Here is a 20,345-nt window from a genome sequence, read left to right as displayed (position 1 = left end):
ACCAGCTTCGAGGACAGCATGATATTTTTACATAAAAGTTAGTCTTCATTCAAATCCTCGAGGTCTGATCCTGAAAAAAACACTGACAGCTCAATCAACCCTAATAAATACTTAACTAGATCCATGGAAAAAAATAATAATACAATTCTCCCCCAAAATCCATTATACATTCACAATTGAGTCATAAAAATGTCCATTAAATGTACAATTATTTTACCATATTTTTATTGGAAAACAAGCATTTATCCTAATTTACAGGTTTAACCCAAAGGTGATAATATGACATTCCTTTTCATTAAGCTATTAGAGGAGTGACGAATGATGGCGCCCCACTCTAATTATCTTTAATGTAGTGTTTCAAATTGATCATGCATAATGCAATTACAAATCATAATTAATTTGTATTGATTTAAGATTTTATAAGTTGTTAATAACTACAGTGTAGTACATCTATTTCCACAAGCTAGCATTAATATTTTCAAAATGCCAGAGCACTTCCTCCTTTTTGCTTCAGTTTTGTTCTCATTAAAAAGTTCACAAACTTGTCACTACTTTATGCAGATGACAGCTAATTCAAAACTGCACAGGTAGAAGTTTTGAGCATTTAAGTAAAGTTTCTCCAAGAAATGATGTCTAACCTTTGAAAATTTAGGATTATCTGGCTTTAAAAATATATCTATTCTTGAAACACCTTATTGTTCTCCATCACCTATCCCCATCACTGCACCTGCCTTCCCAGTTGGCTGGTACAGAACAGCAACTTCCCATCGAGGGACTGACTCTGGGAAACCAAAGGAAAACAGGGGAAATACGGAAGTCCCTCCTCAGTTTACCAGGGGTGGAGAAGAATCCAAAGCCAAGAGCTTTGAAGCAAACTTTGCCCAGCAAGAAAACCCAGGGAGCTGGGACTCCCCAGATACTTCCCTTGCCTCCTCATTTAACCACATTCAAGGAATAAAGTTCCCTCGGAAATCTCCACATCTGATTGCAAAGCAGAGAATCAACTGGTAGACAATCCAGCAAAGCCAAGAACACCTTCTCCCCTGTTTTTCTCAAGAACTGAAGGATAAGTTGGGAGAAGGAGGGGAGTACGACAAAAGAACAGGATAGAATAATCAGCACAACACAGTATGCTAAGTTTCAGGACCTCCATCTGCAGGATAGATTAGTGACCCGGAAAGCCTGATCTGTATGTTTTTGTAACAGAAACAAAAATGGGACAAATTTGCCAATTCTGTCTGATCGGTTTTGTCACATACTAAAGAATTATTTCTTCACCTCCTCATACTTGAACTGTAAATCTGCGTGGACCATGGCATAAACCACTAAAAGACATAATTTGGTCCTTCAACCCTCCATAAACTTTGGAACTGGGAGTAGGGTCGTGCGGATTCTTGTTCTTACATGGAACGGTGAGCCTAGAATTGGGCTTCCCCGCTACCTACCCACCCCCCGTGTCTTTCTCTGCATGATCAACGCCTTAAGATTCTAGAAGGAGAAAATGAAATAGTTAAATTTGGGAACTCCGGCTTGGAAATAGAAGTAAGATATTCCCGAGAAAGTCTCAGAAATGAACATTATCCGAAAAGAGTTTCCGGGATCCCAGCAGGATCTCTGAAGGACCGGCCGGGAACCGTACCTACTAAGCCTCAGGAGTGCGCGCTCATAGCAAACTCAGGCAGGAAGTCGCCTAGCCCCGCCCGCCGCCCTAACCGCGCGGAAAATTTGCTGCTCACTAGCGACCCCTCCAGGTCTTTGGGGGAAATGAGCACATTTCGGAGCGCACGCGGGATGTTCGCCGCTGGCCGCTAGTCGCGCTCCTTTCGCAGGGTCATCCCAGCCGACGATCCCAACCTTCAGCACCTGAAGCCTCTCGCCACCCTGCCCTGCGTAGACTCGGCCCTAGAGCCCTGCGCTGATATCGAGCTCCCGGGACGACCAGGCAGGGAGCGCGTGGACATTCGGGGAAAGTAACCACTCCTCATGACCACGGAGAAGGGCAAACTGATCAGGAGAGGAAAACGTACAAACCACAAATTCAGATCGAACTGACGCGGGTCTCCGAGAGAGGAAAACCCAGGGCACAGCGAAGGGGGAGGCCTCCGAGGCCCTCTGCCTATATTGGCCACCTTTGCCTTGAACGCTCTTGTATATGGGGTAGAACCACCACGGTGGTTTCAGATAGAAACAAGCTTGAGCGACACTTTCTATATACATTCCCCAGTTACTGAATAGTACACAAGCGCGCGCGCGCGCACGCGCACACACACACACAGGCCCTAGAGCATGAAAGCAAAAGCAAAAGGGTCCAAAACTTGAGTGGATTGCCAAGCCCTGCTCCTCCCTCAACTAAGACGCAACCAGTCCACACCCCACCCATCCCCGCCAGTTGGGCGGGAGTGCATCCATAGAAGAGGCCTCGTGGATAATGCATGTATTCTGCTGTTCCAGGTTTCCGAGGCCTCAGTTAGCCTGGTCTCATCCAAACTGCCAAAATCAGTTCTCCAGTCTGACTTCTGAATACGACTCTTTTTAGTCTAGCACTTTTCCACAACAGATGGTGTCCCGATGGTGTCTCATTCTCCCCAGCACTTCACACAAAACCTCCAATGGACCGTTGTGCATTAGCCAAGATTTCAGAAAGAGTCTTGAGTTGTGAATTGGGTCTTTGCACTAAAAGGTTCTGGAAGGAAAAGGGGTGGGAGAGGGTGGAACAAATATTTTCAAGCAATCTCCAAAAATGTCGCTATACTAGAGAATAAAATTAATTTAGTTAAACATAACGCATTATTTTCCTTCACTAATAATACTCAGAAATGGAGATAAGGATTCCTTTGGACTTGAGTTACAGTTTAACAGTAGACTAAAAACTGGAGCCCTGAGATTGAAGTGCTAACCATGAATTTTCCAGTGTGCCCTATGCCTGGAATTGGGTTTTAGAACACTGGGGTGGGGTGGGGAGGGGGAGTTTAGATCCATCCATAAAAGAACTATTTTAAGATTTTAAAAAAGAGGTAATAAAGTCTTACAACTGAGGCTAAATTAAGTGTTTGGAAAAAGAGAGGGTTTGGTATTTTGTGGATGGAGCTGGGGGTGAGGAGGTGGCATTGGTATGTGTGATTAACAGTGCAGATTGTTAACTTTCCAAGCAGGCTTCGGCTTAAAATGCATGGATCCTATTATATGTACAATTTAATCACAAGGTATTTAAAATAGACATTTCCATCTAAAATCCAATCAGAAATCAACACAGTTCCTCCAGGCATTAGATGATCATCTCGATTTTGCATTTGTAAACTGGGAGAAATAAATGTGACTTGTGGATACCAAGAGGTCAAGTACGGCTGCTCAAATATTTTTCTTACAAAATGACGGATTTATTAGACAAATAAGTAGCCCGGCTGATGCAAAACCCCCAGTGATTGAATTTTGACGTTAAGTCAACAACAACTCGAACTACATCAGTGCTTCAAGATTTAGTTATGATGGTAGAGATTACTGAACAAATAAGAGCCAGAAATGAATACAGATTTCTGAGGATCTGCCCCCTGGCACCCACTTCTTGACATTCTCCTCCATATGCTCCCCCTATTCAGACTGTATTATAATTAAAGGACTCTCCTATGCCTTAGGATTGGAAAAGAACTTTAAAATAATTAGGCATATTTTCCTGATTAAGGGGGAATAAAACAACAAAAAGGACAGGCTCAGGGAGAAAGCCAATTTTCATTATAAATTCCATCGTCGCCTGAAAGTCACCCACTATTAGAAGGGAAGAAGCATGCTGTGGATGTTTAGTTTTGTTTTTAAAGCTCTCATTTTCATTGAGTTTCGATAAACTACTCTCCTACCCTTCCCCTTCTTCCTATAAAACATAGATTTCTGAAAGATTTGAGGACTTGGGCTACGTTAGAATCTCGCTTGCAGATCTGAATCCGCTGCTAAATAATTAAAGCCCCCAGTAGAGTTTCTGGAGTACTTAGATTTCACCTTTCCTGGGTCCTCCTCCGGGTCGCTGCCCCGGTCAACCCCTGGGATCTGGCCGTGGTGCTGAAAATCCTGCGTGAATCTTCTAGGAATGGAGGGAACCACTCATGGAGGCTTTTGCTTCTCAAGAAAAGGGGCTTAAATAATTGAGATTACATTTAAGCATAAAGAAGTTCACTTTCCATCTTTTTATGGTGAAAGGCTTATCTGCTCTTAGTGTGAAAATCTTTTATTTATTCCATGTTTGACTTCTTTATTGTAATGAAATTGGTGACTCCTATCTCCATTTAAGTCTTGTTGGGTCAGCCAAGAACTCATTCCTTCCACCTTTTCCTTCTCTTATTTCTCGATTTTTGACTATAGTTTGGTTCCTGCTATATAGCCTGTGGGACAGCTTATTTTGCAAAGACAAATCTGTATTTGATTTTAAGGTTTCTTCTGATCAAAGGCATGACACAATTTATCTTTGTAGCCAGAAATTTGCTTTCTGGGTATCCAGGCAGTGACTGCTAGAAGCAATAAACCGTGGTGCCAGATCTTTATCCCAAAGTTTATTTAAATGCAGTAATCATTTCACTCTGTAAAGTAAGTTGCCCATTTGGGCTTCACTCCTAGTTTGTCATATTCCCCTTCCTCATATGCATGTACCCATAATTTCTACAGATGCTTCATTATACTGGTTTGTAAATAATCTATTGTATTGTTTTCCCCAGTAAATAAACCTGGAAATGCAAACTTGCTAGCCTTAAAATAAAAGTACAATTCATAAGTAGAAAGAAATGTTTCATAACTATTTTGCCACTCCCCAGGATTAAATAGTAAGTTGTGCAATTGAAGCCCTTCTGCCGGGGATGGACTATACTTCTCTATTCTGCTTCCTTTTTGAGTATGGAATAGTACCTGCATCCAAGAATGCATCTGTTTACAGTTTGCCTGAACTTGTATCTGGATTTATATTTCAATATGCTTTTTAGGATGCAAAATTCCTGTCAAATTAAAGAGTGCTCATGTCTTGTCCGCTTCCAGCAAATCACTTGCAGCATCTAATAAATCCAGCTGGGGTTCCTTCCATAGCCCGATGCTGCTGGAATCATTATTGTCCTGCCTTGTTTCATGTCAGAGGCCTCTTCGCCTCATCTGTCATGAAACCAATTTCACTTTATTTACATCCATTTGCTAGTTTAATTACTGTGCTGATGAATAGCCTGAAGGAATTAAGTTACGAGTCTTTGGAAACCCAAAGCGACAGATATATGGGCTACCTTTTAACTACAGGGAAAGAAATGAAGGCTGGTGTGGTATGCACCAAAATTTAAAGATAATAAGTGTTTCTTTCTACTCAGCTACTCTTGAAAATCAGGATGATCCTGTCTTTATGCATCATCTCCTGGTTGAAATATAATGCTTTCGAACCCCTCATATTCATGGATTGACTACAGTTCTCTATAATACAATACAATTCTTTATTGTTAAAGTGCTTTTCATTTTTACTAAAAGTTACAGATGATTTTCCTGCCATGCCAAATAATCTAATGCGCTGGTGTTTTTAATTAAAGGCATCTACCTATGTTAACCTTTCCTTGAAACAGAACTTACTTCTATATAAACACAAATAGATGCCTTTGTGAAAATAAATAATATTTGATAAATGTAATCTAATATACTGTACAAAGTACTCCATCTATATGCTATGAATAATGTAACAGATGTCATTCATATAATTTTTTGCTTATCATTGAACACAATTTCACAATTATCTTCTTTAATGTGTTTTTAAATCATAAACAAGAACATCTTGCTGCCTCTTTTACAAGTCCAACAGAATAGAGTACTATGAGTCTAGGCTAATGACATAGGGTTTGTGGTATGGGTGAATAATCTCTGCTTTCAAATATATACAAGCAGTAAATCATTTGCATATATTTTTTTAAAACCTAAAATCAATAAACTTTCTAGTCATTCCATTATCCTATAAATTAGCTACTGTAGTATAAGTGTACTAAAATCATACTATTAAAAATCATGCCTACCAATCATAATGTTAAAAATCATTTTCAAGAGTACTCATTTCTTAATTTCATCATTAATTATAGATTTTAAAACTGAAAATTGATAATACAGAAATTAAGTCTTCATATGGTTTACCATCACTATCAAGTGAAAAAATAATAATACCTGACTTGATATTTGATTTATATTTTCTCCATCCCCAGATAGCATCATACATAAAAAGAATGCAACTTTTAAATTTAAGTGCCTATATTGTTTTCCTTTTATTGCTCTATTTCTGAGAGTTTCTGACATTCTAAAATTACTATTTTCATTTGATCTCCCTAAAAATGATAAGTTTATGGCACATGAAAAATATACTCAACGTTTCTAGAAAGAACTAAGTTTTTTCTTATATACTTAATGTACTTCTTCACTTATGTGTACTCCATGTTGCATGCATAATTACTTCTAAGGCTCTACAAACTTTTTAAACTATCTATTTAACTCAAAATTTTTTTAAACACTCAAGGGCAAGAGATACTTCTAAACAAAAGCAGAAATGAGAAAGATGGGAGTTTTAAATGCTCTCTCCTTTCCTCTCCTCCTAAAAGATTAAGTACTTTTTGCACCCTGTAGACTCTGCAGTTTCTCTTATCATAAAGCCAGCTTACCAGGAGGGATAACAAGGTAAACACTTTACATCCACTATCATAAGAACTAAAGAGGATGAAAACTCTCCATTATATATGCATATATGTATTAATAAAGTATATATTCATTATAAATCCCCCAGACCCCTCCCTCCATGCCTCTCTTACATTCCCTAAATGCACATTTGCCCCATTCTCTCTAAGCTCTCTACTTTAAAAGAGGCTCATCTACAAAACAACCTACATAACAACTTTACTTTAAATCAAGTCTTGTTTATTAAAGTTTTGCAATAAAGGAACCCTAAATAGGACCCTCCAGGTAAAAGTCCCTTCTGTTTTAATAGAACTAGGTACCATTCCAATTTTTTCAGGAGAGATTTGTGAAGTCTTTAACTCGACAGAAAGGAAATCCACACTGGTCGAACCTTCTTTAGCTATTTTTATTCTTTTTTAAATAAAAGAAATGAGAATGATGGGAGTTTTAAATGTTTTCTCTTCCCTTCCTCCTCCCCCATCGTTCCCATTTTCCCCATTTGGAAAACCCTCTCCTCCCTTTCCAGCTCTTTTTGATTAATAGATCCATGTGGCTAACGGCCTGACATATGGTGTGCGAAGCAGCTTGAGATAGTACCTTAGGCATCCCCTACGGCCATTAACATATTAGGGGCTTATGTGCAGTCAGTCAAGACCTCATCGAAAGCCGGCGTTTTCAGAGGTTGCACCCCAGAGCTGTTTGATAGAGAGTTTCAATAATGCACCGTTCTTCAATTTTAAGGGAGCTGCTTCTAGTGCTGTAAACCAGAATAAAGTTTAGAGACGAGACTCACTTACATTCAACAACAGTAAAAAGTGTGCTTACATCTGTTTGTATATGGATATGCACGTGGCGGCGCAGCTTCAAGCTCACAAACATGCATCAGCTCCTGAGTATTATAAGTAAACAGGCAACATCACCTGCCTGAATTTATTTTGTTTAAAGATTTGTTTAAAGTCCTTTTATACTAGGAATACTAACAGTACAATAACAGTACAGTCACTGGGAGAGATGATTCAAAAGCAATAACAAAGTACATTATAATGTTTAATAAAGAAATTGCTCTGAATTATGTAGCTTGTTTTTTTCCTAGAAGAAATGAAGTGCATTTTACATCTATAGGCTTAAAATAAGAAAAAGAGAAAGAAAATAATGAAAATTTAACTTTAAAAGATGTGATATTTTAGATATACTTTGAGATCGAATACCTAGAGAGCTAAGTATTCTTGCTCTACAAAACCTGAAAGTTTACAAACAGAAGTCTTGACAACTCTGAAAGGTAGTGAAAGCCTCTAGGATGTACCTATAAGCACTTATGCATTATATATATGCATATATGTATCTATACATTTTTGGCAAAGGAGATGATATTCAAAATCAAAGAAGACATCTCACTTGAAGCTAATTTAATTCATTTTAACATTATAAGAAAGCTAAAATTCGCTTTAACTAACCTTTCAGCCTCCTGCTGATAAACCACTGTACTCCTTTTGAACTGTATTTTGTTTGCTTGGCAAGTAAATGCTGTTCCGCACTATTAAACCTTTTAGGTAGTTTCATCTTCAGATTTCTCAAATACAGAGCTAATAAGAAGGTGCTTTGATGCTGTTTTACTTTAAACTATAGCCTCGAGGCGTTAAAACGCGCAAAAGGTAACCTAAAAAGTAAATTGCCATGAGCAAGGCGCACCCTCACTTTCAAAATCGCCCCGACCCTCTACAGTGCACTGCGTGGCAGCAGAAATCGCCTGTTTCTGTGCAGAACTGCGTCCGGTTGGCAGCCCCTGGGGTTCTGAACCCGTGCCACTTTACCAGAGGGATAAGGAGAGGGGAAGCACTTTTAAGTTTAAAAGCCCTGGGATCCCTTGGGGGAGGAAAGAGACAGGAGGTAGCGAAGGCAAAGCCTCCCAAAAGTTGACTAAGGAAACAAATACAAGATGGAAAGTGAAGATCAAGAAATGGCAACTTGTTAAAGCCGTTGATAATAAAACTTCTGCATAAGGTGTGGCCAGTGGCACTCGAGAGCCTGCTCAGAGCCTCTAAGGCTGATTTCAAACCTGGGTCTCAGCTTACACTTTGGAAGGAAAATACCCCCACCCCCTACCCCGAAGTGCACTCCTGTCTCGCACACACTTGATCCCCCTACACGCACGCACACATACACACACAAGACCTTCTAGCTGAATGTAAGCAAATGGAACAACTGAAACGTATCTTTTCTTTAAAACTGGTGTTTTAAAGTCTTCCACTCAAAGGAGTCACAGTTCCTCCCATTTAGGTACATTTTCAAAAGAAACGCAAGCCCCAGGGAGATACCTCTGCCCAGAGTCAAATGGATCCTACCTGCTTTTTAAAATACCTGTATTTCCATTGCTAACTCATAATACACATTTTAAGTAGGATAGTTGGGCTCCAATCTCAGCCTCAGAGCTCCTTGTCACATTCTGCTTCTCTTTCTTTCTCTTTCATCAGAACGCTTTGGTAAAGTCGCATACGTGATAAAAATTAACATAAATCATTATTAGTTATTAGGATTTGCTCTAAATTACACTGTGAATATCGCACCAGCCCCATCTGCCGCCCCTGCTCTCGCAGCAATAGATTGCAGATAAAATAAATGTCCTTACCCCATTAGAAGGTTCCTGTCTCTGTAGCCAAAAGCCAAACAAAAGCAATAAATACCGGGCTTTTCCTCTCCACTATTCAGCTGTGACTCTTTTCATCAGCTCTTCCCCTAGAAAAGCTCGATAGCTGCCTGAAAATATTGCATTTTATATCACCAAAGGGCGATTAATATTGCATTAACTGTATTTAACATTTTTTAAGCGTGAGTAATCTACAGTGAAGTTCATTTCTGTTAATAAGTACAGGGGGTATCAGAACTACTGCAGACCACTTAAAATATCCGTATAAACACATTATTTGTCTCACACTTTGTATTTTTTAAAATAATGTTAGAGTGTAGCGCGCGATGTTTGAAGTGGAAGAAGCCTTGCTAATGGTCTGCTTAAAATATTCTGACACTGACTGGAGACAGCCAGGTCCCTGCCTTCATTAAATGTTTATTGTCAACACTTGGCGGAGGCAGGGATGGGGAGAAGGGTGGGGGGAGACCGGAGTAAGTGAATTTCCACGGCTGGAAATTGTCAATACTTTGTTTTATTCTGGTCCATGCCTACAAAGTTCGTACACATTATACTGCACTGAAGCCAGGCGACAGAGTTACCAAACTTTTGTCTGCATTTCGTTGTACTTAATCAATGCAAGTAGTCTGTCTCTCTTCCTTTTGCCACGTCTCTTTCCAGGCTCTCTCTTAGCACCTTTAGTTTCCCTTCTCCTTTTCCTATCCCCTTGCCTATCTAAATTAGAGAGAAGCCACCTCCTGGACACTGGGGCTTGGGGCAGGAAACGGAACAGGGGCGCTTTCCGCCCCATCCGTGGGTTTGCAAGAGCCGGACTCTGGTCTCACTCACTGCTCATACTTTGCCAGCTTCTCTCTGACGGAGATTTTTCTCCGTTTTGCGATCCACGATTCTACTGAATTCTTCCGGAAACAAGCCCAGAGGCCAGCCCTTCTCCCGCCCCAGGTATAAAGGCGTGCCTAATAAATTCAGATTTGTAGCAGGGCATTGTTGGTGTGCACCTGGAACGACAACAACAAAACCCAAGATCTTACTGCTCCCAAGGTTTTTCCAAAAATATAAAAACCCAGTTTTGAAAGTTTCGTGGTGTTCAAGGTGTCTGTTGACTTAGCCAAACTGTAGAAAGGGGAGTATTTTTCACCTCTGTGAGTTACTGGTCCTTTCCCTTTTCTCTCGGAACATCCTCAAAGGCGTTTGCAGGTTGGCGGCGGACTTCGGGGGTGCCTAATTACCAGCTGCGGAAGCCCTTCTCACCTCGGGCGCGAGTTGGGATGTGGGGGGACTCGGTGCACGCAACGCGCATGTGTGGGCCTGGCGCGCTCCGTGCGCGCTCCGTCCGCCCCACGCTCCCCGCGCTCCGCGCTCCGCCCGCCACCCCTGCGCAAGCGCGCCAGGAGCCCAGGCCTCGGGCGGTTGACCCCCTGGGGTCCTCCGTGGCCTAGCGAAGTGCCTGCTCGGCGAGAGGAGCTTCGGCCTCCGGCAGCTAGAAGCCCACGGCTCGAGCTACTCCGAGCAGGGGGCCGAGGGGCGCAGACCAACCGCGCGGTGGTCGCTTGGCCGCAGCTCGTGCGCTTGGCGCTCTGGGATTCCCCGCGCGAACGGCCCCGGGTGGGTAGGTGTTTCCATAGCGGAGCGAGAATCTTGCACCGGTTGGGAGAGGGCGGGACCCTTCATGGCTGCAAATTCTGACCCAATCAGCTCCACGTGTGGTTTCAGAGGGCACCCGCCAACCCACCTCCCCGAAGTCCGGTTGCTGGACAGGGAGCAGCCCCACGAAGCTGCCTCCGAAATAACTCCCGAGTCGGAGGATCGCTGGGCCGCTCAACTTTCGAGGCCTTCCCGGGCCCGTGCCCCGCCTACAGAACTACCAGATTTCGGGGAAAGGGAGGGCTGCCCCTCTCCCATCAAGCTGACTTAACAATTACGAAAGTTTTTAATTAGCCTCTTGTTATCATTCATTTTATTAATTTCCAGAACTCTCAGACCATGAATTATTCAAAGAGCAGGGCTACCCGAGCGGGGTCGTCGCGCGCCCCCGCCGCACGTTCCCAGCTTGGCAGGGCCGCGCCGCTGGCCCGCTGCCCCCAGGGCGTGAGCCGGCCCCGTGCAGCCAGCCGCGGTGGCGCAAAGGTTTGATCAAATATTAAATAACGTAATTATTGCGACAAGACTTATCTCGCAGGTGGAAAAGAGGGTCCCCATGAGAATTAGAATTCGGCTGCTATTTTTAAAAAATCAATTAAGCTTGCGGTCTCCTTTGAAACCGCCGGCGAGGACGGTGTGGCTCCCATTGTGGGGCTAAGACTGCGGCGGCAATAACACCAACAAACAGAACCACACCGGATAGTAATTGTGGTCATCACCTGTGACAACCCGCTGGCCACCAAGGCAGTTTGAATGAGGTGGGGAACGCTGCTTTGTAGCCAGGGTCAGAACTTAAAATTCAAACTTCACATGTTAACTAGACGTTGAAAGGCTATCCATGTGCAAGATGAACCAAAGATGCTTCACGCAAGTTCTATGGCCGGAGAGGCCTGGGGCGACAGGGCTGGAGGCTGAGGGTAGCAGCTGGCCAGGTGAGTCCTTGGGCTAGGGCGCTCTGTCCTTTTGGCGTGGCCACGTGTAGTAATGGGACCAAACCAGTCTTAATATCACAAAAAAGTAAAAATCGATACAATCTCGGCAGTGGGTGCCTACGGTTTATTTATAAGAATGTAGTTGAAGTTGAGAGTAATTTCAGAACACGCATTAAATAAAAATCTATTCAGAAGTTAGTTACTGTGTCTTGAGGACATCATTTCTTAGACCTACAGAAGGAGCAGGACCCCGAGCTAGAACTGGGAAAAAGAGAAACAAACGGATTGCACAAACGTGGCAGGTGCATTTTATGGTTGTTTTTTTTTTTTTTTTTTGGCCTTTCCAACTCCACCACCGACTGGATTTCTGAGAAGCTGAAATGCAAACAGAGCATTGTTTTTATGCTCTGTTTATTTTGAAATTATTCTTTAAAAGAATCGGGGGGGTCACACATTTTACTATTTCCACTCAACTGACTGGTGCTGGAATCCTTGCTCTTCAGGAGAAAACTTTGAAAGGCTACTGCTGAGTGGCAAGCCTTTGCACTCCTTTCAGGAGTACATCTGTTTGTTTCGTTGAAGTTGTCTCAGAAAAGGCTTATTATTCCTTTCTGCAGTCATAGATTCACTCACCAGATAGCAAAGCATTTCTTGCTTTGCACAGTTTCCTAATACACAAAATAGGAAACTGTGCAAAGCATGCACTTTCATGATGTTTTATTAACATAATATTGTCTTTTATTTGGTAAGGATTTTTTTTACTTAATACAAAACAAATGCTTAAGTTCTTACTATATACATTGTCATCATTGTATAATATAAAATTTTTTTACCTTCAACATTTCCATGTGCGATGGTTTAAAAAAAAAACAGCCTTAGTAAATCTTTTTGTTTGTTCACTTCTGGTTCTCTAACAAGGAAATCGGTCATACTTTTCTATAAAATAACGTGGGTTTTTTTTTTTACAAATGCATTTTATTAAAAACTTTTGATGACATTTCAAGTCAATAACAACAAATCAATTTGATGGAAGAGATCTATTTTTAAAAATACCTCTAGTGCTTTTCTTTAAACATTAACAACTGTTTAAAATCACAGCTTTTTAAATGTATTATTCTTTTCTGAACACCAAGTGTTTTCTTTCACAGATTTGCCGGTAAAATTAAGAAAGATTTGGGTAAATTAGTATGACGTCAGACGATATAATCCCAGCTATTAAGAAACTTTGTACATTTGGCATCTGATCTAGTCCCAAGTCACCAAAGAATCTCTTGTCCCTCTGGAGCAGTAGGTGGCACACTAAATGTTCCAAATGAACAGAGGCATTTGACAGGGTGGCTGGACAGATCAGTGGATGGTTTTTATATTTGTTGACTTCCAAAGAAAATTCATTTAGTTACAACATTTTTTCGGTTAGAACAACATACACAAACCTCAGAATGCCTCTGTCCTTAAATCTGTATTTAAATATTTTAGGGGTGCCTGGTTTATTATTTTCCACCACTCTAAAGTGAGGGCTGTGGTTTAAGAATTTCTGCAGTTAAAAAAAAACTTTGATAAACACAGGCAGCTAATACAGAATTCATTTTATTCAGAGCACCGCTTTTCACATGAGTTATCTGAAAGTCAATTCTGATTCAGCAGAAAAATACAGCTTTCTCACCTTTTCCCCTCATTTCATCCCCCTTTCAACATCCTCCCCTGTATTTTTGGTTAAATTGAGACTCCCGGTTCTACCAGGACTTAGCCCAGTATAAACACAAAAATGCACCCAAATCATATAGCTGCTCTTCTTTCAGTTATGTTTTATTTGTAAGTGTACTGGGACATATCCCCCTGTTGTATTTTGGCATACAGGAATAGTTCTGATAGAAGTGAGGAGGGGTAATAGAGCAAAGACATAACCAAGGAGAAAGCTCAGCAGACATACATGGACAGGTAGATCAATCCGTGAGATATTTCAGGATTAACACTGGCAGATTGTAACCACTGTGTGTGTGCATTAAATAAAATATTTACAATAATTTTTTTACTTTTCCTCTAAATACAAGAATATGACAAAAATGTTGTGTTTTCGGTGAAAACAGGCAGTAGACTGTGAAATCACACTATCCACAAAACGGTCTATCAGAAAGCTAGCCCAGTTTAGTGCTGTTTCAAATGCATAGAATGTTTGCGCTGCAAACAATGATATACAACATAATTAAATAATGCCTAACCAGAGTGAGACCTAATTGTGTTTCTTTCTGCATCTTTCAGATCATGCATGATTTCAGTCTTGTCAAATGGCAGGTTTTTTCCTTTTCTCAGTTTCGTTTCCAATGTTTTAGTTCTTTTTATTAAACGATGGCAGTAAACCATCTCTACAAGAGATCAAGAGTATCTTGTGCACCAAGCAAGCATTTTACCTCACCACCTTCAACTGTCTCATTTTTTACTCATCAGCAGTTCATAAAGTACCTTGATTATTACTATGAAATACTATACATGATTTTCTATTTGGGAGACTGATAGTGCAAATTAAAGTTCTTACTACCCAACATTTATCCCCAGCAATAAATTACTTTTTTGACTAATAATAATAATGAAACACAGTTGTTCTGTTTTCCCCCCTAACATGCAGACCCTCTTGAAACAAATGGAGGGCTTTGAACCTGTCTTCCTCTCATCTGGGATTTAGTTGATTCTCACAGCCAAGTCCTGCTCCAACTGAAAGCAGAAACTTCTCAGTATTTCAATGATTTCATGTTCTCCACGAGAGAAGGAAAGGGGACCTAGAAAAGCAAGATGTGTCTTGTTCTGTGGAGAAAATGGGACAAAGTATCTATCCTATGTGTCTCCCACCCCATCAATCTATTTTTAAGAAGGAAAAACAATAAACCCAATTCAGTAGGTAGTTTAACATAAACCACATAGAAAAATACGTGAAAGGGCAAGCAAGTTCTATGGGTGAGGGGGAAAAAAGCTTATTTGGAAACAGTCTGTTTTCTAGATCTTAGTTACAAGAGCAAAAACGGAAAGAGAAAAACTTTGTTAAAATTATTTTGTTTTCCTAGAATAAAATATTTATTTCGGAGCCCCTGAATTCTGCTTTTTAGTCATCTCAAAGACTGTGCTCCTTTCTCCCTAAATACCCGGACCCAACCGGGACCAGGCCACAGTAGTACAGACTGGTCCCTGGAAAAACCTTGGACCCCCACCTAAACAGGCAGCCACCCCTCCTCCCGCCTTTCAGCTGCACCCCCACTCACTTTCTGGCAATGGAGAGCAGCCATCGGAGTCTCACTGGAACTGAGAAAATAAATCAAACAGCATGGATGGAGTGGAGGTGAGACTCAGAGGGAAAAATTAAATTAGAACAACTAGCTTCGCTATCCAGAATTTCACCTTCTGGTTCGTTTGGTTTTCGGCTTTTGACTCAGTACCTGTGAGTGTGTAGTGTTGGGCAATGGTAATACTAGTGGTGCTCTCTTTTCTCTTCCTTTAGGGGGAAATGAAGCTGCAGAATACGGCTACCGGAGTTAAATTTCTAAAGCATTTTTTCTTTTTATTCTGTTTTGTTTTAGTTCGTCTTTATTTGTCTAGTTTTTGGTGGTTGGTGGGTTTGTTTTTGTACATAGTTCCTTGGTCCCCAGGAGATTTTGACAAGGGTCTCTGGTCAAAAACAGCCCATTTCCCTACATTTCCCAAGTCTCCCCCCACCCTAACCCCCAGAACCATCCTGCTTCTCAAAAAACCTTCCTCTAATCTCCACTTTCCTTCCCCCAGTCCCCGCTCACTCCACTGCTCCCGCTTCCCTCCCTCCCTCCTCTCTTGGGTCCACACCCAGCACCCCAGTCCCATAAGCAGAGGAACGGAAAGGGCAGGAAGAGCAAGGACGGGGCAGAGGAGAGTGAGCGAGGAAGGAAGACCCGAATGCAGGCAGGATAGCGGATACTCCAAATCCGGGGCTGGGGGGATGCAGGCCCGGGGGAAGCCCCCGCAGTGCCCAGTCAGCTCCCCGCTCTGACCCTCCCGGCACCTCCCACCCATCTCAGTAAGTGGCGGAGAATTTCATCCGCTTCTGCTTCTGTCTCTGATTGCAAAACCACACCCGCACCACATTCTTTTTGAGGTCCAGTTTCTCCGCGATGGCGGCGATCTTCTCGGACGAGGGCCGGGGTTGTACGGCGAAGTAGGCCTCGAGGGAGCGCTTTTCGGGCGCTGCGATGGAAGTCCGCTTGCGCTTCTTCTCGCCGCCGTTGAAGAGCTCGGGCTTGTTCATTTTCTCGCGCTGGGCACCCTCGGCCTCCTCGAGCCACGCCTGCAGGATGGGCTTGAGCGCGATCATGTTGTTGTGTGAGAGCGTGAGCGACTCGAACCTGCAGATGGTGCTCTGGCTGAGCGAGCCCACGCCCGGGATCTTGAGGTTGGCCAGCGCTGAGCCCACGTCGGCCTGCGTCACGCCCAGCTTGATGCGCCGTTGCTTGAAACGCTCCGCGAACGCCTCCAGCTCGCGCGGGTCCGTGTCCGAGTCGCAGATGGACGCCAGGCCCGCCGCGCCCACCACGGCCGCCGCCGCCGACGCCGCCGCCACCTGCCCAGCCGCTGCCGCTGCGGCCGCCGCCGCCGCACCATGGTGCGCAGCCGCCGCCACCAGCCCGGGGTGCGGCAGCCCCGACGGCATGTTCATGGCGGCTGCCGCCGCTGGGTGCGACAGGTGGCCCAGGCCGTGCATGTGCGGATGCGGGTGCGCCGAGCCGCCCAGCAGCCCACCGCCCGGGCCGCCGCCGCCCCCTGGGCCGCCGCCGCCGCCGCCCCCGGGGCCGCCGCCGCCTGGGCCGCCGCCGCCCCCTGGGCCGCCACCGCCCCCCGGACCGTCGTGGGCACCACCGCCGCCGCCCGCCGCGCCCGCGCCGCCCGCGCCGGCCATGAGCGCGAGCGAGGGCGACGAGATGTGGTCCAGCAGGTCGCCGGGCTCCAGCGCCTGGTGGTGATGGTGGTGGTGGTGGTGGTGCGCCAGCGGCACGGTGGACGTGGACGTGCATGGCACGCTGTTCATCGTGTGATACGTGGCGTCCGGCTTGAACGGGTGGCTCTTGCCCTGGGACACCGCGATGTCCACGGCCGCCAGCGCCTCGGCCCGCGCCAGCAACGTTTCGTCTAGGCTGGCGAAGAGGTTGCTCTGCAGCTGCAGGCGACACAAACCAAACCAAAGAAAACCCACAAAACCAAAAAAGCCAAACACAAAACAAAACAAAACACACACAAGCCGGGAAGCACAAGCAAAGGGCAAACACAAAGCAACCAAAGTAACAACGGGGGTGGGGGTTAGTGGAGACCGGTAAACACAGAATGGGGGACACATTGGGGACAAGACGGGGAAACAGATGAGAAGGGACGGCAGTGTGGGGAGGGGTGCAGAGGCAGGAGAGAGGGAAACAGGAACACGTTCCGGGAGCGGGCGAGGGAGAAGAAAAAGGAGGGGAAAAGAAGAAATGGAGATGTAACTCGCAGCTGGGGACGCGTGTCACGCACCCGAACACGCACCGAGACAGCCTTTCCGAGGCATGAAATTAACAGAGAAAGTGGAGGGAAGTCGACAGTCACGGTCCTACTGTTCCCCACTCTGCTCACAGGCGCCCGATACAGAGGCAGAGCCGACGGGAACACGAATTTAAGCGCCACTGTACAGAACGTGCCTCGCAGCGGGATTCCTCTAAAAACCCCTGCCCGCAAATCCCCGCACCGGGACCTGTGCAAACACCAGCACCCGACATGCAGCCTCTCGGGACCGGGAGAGCGCGGGGCGCTTACCGGCGGCGTGGGCAGGCAGGCCCGCCGGATGGCCTCGGAGCTGGAGTGCAGCGAAGGGTACTTGTGCTCAGGGAGGGTGGGATGCATGGCAAAGTGAGGCTGCTTGCTGTTCATGGACATCATCTTGATGGCTTGGCATGTAAATCCACAAACAGTCCGAAAGTCCGCGGAAAAGTCGCACGCGGGCTTCCCCAGCCTCCCTTCGGAGGCTGCAGCCGCGGCCGGGCGCGGAGGCGGCGGCCGCGCCGGGGCTGCTGCTGCTCCTGTTACCGTTGCTGCCGCCGGGCGCTCCCTTTGACCGCGCAGAGCGCCGTGCACTGGCCTCCCGATCCCACTTCTCCGAGAGCTCTAGCCCAACACGCCGGCGGATTGCACTCCTCTTACACCTGAGCCCCACTTCTCGCGGCCGGTCCGGTAGCTATCGCGAGATCTCGCGGCCCCACCGCGCTGACAGGCATCAGCTGTCTCGGTCTGTCAGACGCGCGCTCTCCTTTGCGGCGCCGTTCGTCTGCGCGCGCGCGCGCCCTCGCCCTGCTGCCACCGGCGCGTGGGAGCGGCTCTTATAGTGACCACTAGCAAGGACAGCGCAGGTGATGCACCTGTAGCTACCCGAGCATGCGCACTGCACGCCTCACCTTTCCTACCGTGGGTCTGTAAAGATCAAAAGGGCTAAGCTATTGTCTGAGGGTAGGGCACCTTTTAGGTGGAGAAAGTCACGCTCCCAAGCCCCTCGGTAGTTTCCCTCCCTGCCCGTCACCCCTAGCCCAAGCCCTGATTATATGCGCGTTACTTGGGCACACCTCCTCTACGAGATGTCTAACAAGCTGTTATATAATGTATACAGCGAGGCATTTATATGTTAAATTATGCCCGCTCATTCCTCTGTATACAGTATAAATAACAACACAGAAATGCAGAAGGTGCTGCAAGAACCTGTTCTTTTCAAGGCTTATAAATAGGTTCCTGGAGAATAATCGCGGTGACAGATATTTGTTTGAAGTAGTCAGACGCTATTGATTTCCATATAATTTAATTTCCTCCGCATACTTTGTTGTGAATATAACTGTGTCAGGCACCGACAGTGACAGCCACTTAGGAGCCACAAGGAGCGTGTGCTTTCTACTCGGGAACGGCCGTTGAAATGGAATTGTGCATTTCTCTTATTGTTTGTTTCCTTTAACCGTGTACAAACCCGCGTTTCAAACGAGCTACGGGTGATCTGAGGCTTCTAGTAATCAAAAGGAAAATAGTTAACAGGGTGTAGTTGGGATCCTTTCCTTTCCTCAGCGTACTCACTCACTCACTCACTCACTCACTCACTCACTCACTCACTCTTTATGCTGGAAACTCCAGGAAAAGGAAATCACTTCAGAGGAAAGGAAGTAAGACGTTGGAAAAAGAACTTTCTTTTCCCTTCCATCGTTTCAGCTTGTTTGCCTCTTAACTCTGCTTGCTTATATATATATATATACATACACACATACATATTTTTCACTAAGAGAAGATCAAAACAGTTTATAGAAAAGAGTGATTAATATATTAATTCAAATCAGTTTGAAAAAACAGGGTCCAAGTTCTGATCCCTATTTATTTACTTATTTATTTAGAAATGAAACCCTAATAATAATAATAAATCAATTAGCCAACTTGTTACATGGCCCTTATGTGGCAGGCAGATCAAGAGCCTCCCTGGGGTACCAGAGTTCAGGTACCTGAGCCCCCGGGGACTTAGCGCTTGCCCGGGGTGATAATGATAGCCCAGATGTTATCACATCTGCGTCTAGAGAGCTGGAGAGCAGCAAAGGGCTGCCTATGGAAGGCAGAGATCAGATAAATAATCTTTCTTGTCCCTCCCACACCAAGGAGGTCTATATTTCCACCAAAGAGCATTTCTATAAACCTACATGTGAGTTCATGAATCCTTTCTTTGGATAAACGCGTGCATATTTAACATTAAATCAACCCACTTACTACTCAGATTCCAGGAAGAACCCACAGGCGTCATGGCTTTTCTTTCTTTTCTTTTCCCTTTAACTACTCTCCCCCGCCCCGCAACACACACCTTACAGCCAGAGAGAGGAGTAAGAAAGATGTTCACTTGCTGGTGCGAGAAGGAGCCGCGTTTCCAGCCATTACATGGTCCTGTGGGAGTGCTAAATGCAATTTTATCTCTACGGGGATTGGACGTTGAGCAGGACATCGCTGGAGGGAGCGAGTGATTCTTAACGGTAGTGGTAGCACCGAGTGTCCACGCTTAACCTCATCCTTCCTGTCTCCCGTAGCGCTGGTTCCCTAAGCTCTCCCTGGGGGAGGGGAGAGGAAGGATCCCTCAAAGGGAGAACGCCTGGATCCTTCCTGCCCTCCAGGGAATTGCTGGCCTTTAGGGACCCCGAGGGTGCAGGGGAGACAGAAACTCAAATAGCATAGGTTTAGGGCAAGGTAGACCCCAAGAGAAGAGAGGTGAGCCCCTTCGTACCTAAGTTCGTCTTCGTTTACCCTCTGACAGGGGGAGAGTACCAGTAACCCCAAGGGAGAGACATCCCCCTGAGGTCAGGAGTTCACCTACCTTTGAAATGCCTCTTCTAGTTCACTTCTCTTTGGGCAACCGTAGTCCCTGCCAGGGGTCCAGAACTCTACCCAGAATTTCTAGCTTTTTCTGGGCTAGAAAT

General features: G+C 44.9%; 1 protein-coding gene across 2 annotated transcripts; it reads right to left on the bottom strand.

Annotated features, from left to right (window-relative positions):
- Positions 1-12,927: 12,927 nt before the first annotated feature.
- On the bottom strand, positions 12,928-18,852 carry POU4F1 (POU class 4 homeobox 1). 2 transcript variants are annotated; one of them, XR_012121041.1, is made up of 2 exons: positions 15,132-18,852; positions 12,928-14,654 (listed from the first exon to the last, which is right to left on the bottom strand). XR_012121041.1 is itself a non-coding variant. In XM_037010258.2 (2 exons), the coding sequence occupies exons 1-2, from the start codon at positions 17,797-17,799 to the stop codon at positions 15,914-15,916; spliced, it is 1,260 nt and encodes a 419-aa protein (XP_036866153.1). In that variant the 5' UTR covers positions 17,800-18,852; the 3' UTR covers positions 12,928-15,913. The 2 variants fall into 2 exon arrangements, 1 of the variants encoding a protein (XP_036866153.1); XM_037010258.2 differs by having other exon boundaries at positions 12,928-17,050; positions 17,677-18,852.
- Positions 18,853-20,345: the final 1,493 nt, after the last annotated feature.

Source organism: Manis javanica, chromosome 9 (assembly GCF_040802235.1).
Source record: "Manis javanica isolate MJ-LG chromosome 9, MJ_LKY, whole genome shotgun sequence".
Classification (NCBI taxonomy): Eukaryota; Metazoa; Chordata; class Mammalia; order Pholidota; family Manidae; genus Manis; species Manis javanica.
The sequence above is the reverse complement of the archived record's forward strand: the minus strand, read 5'-3'. Positions and strand labels throughout refer to the sequence as shown.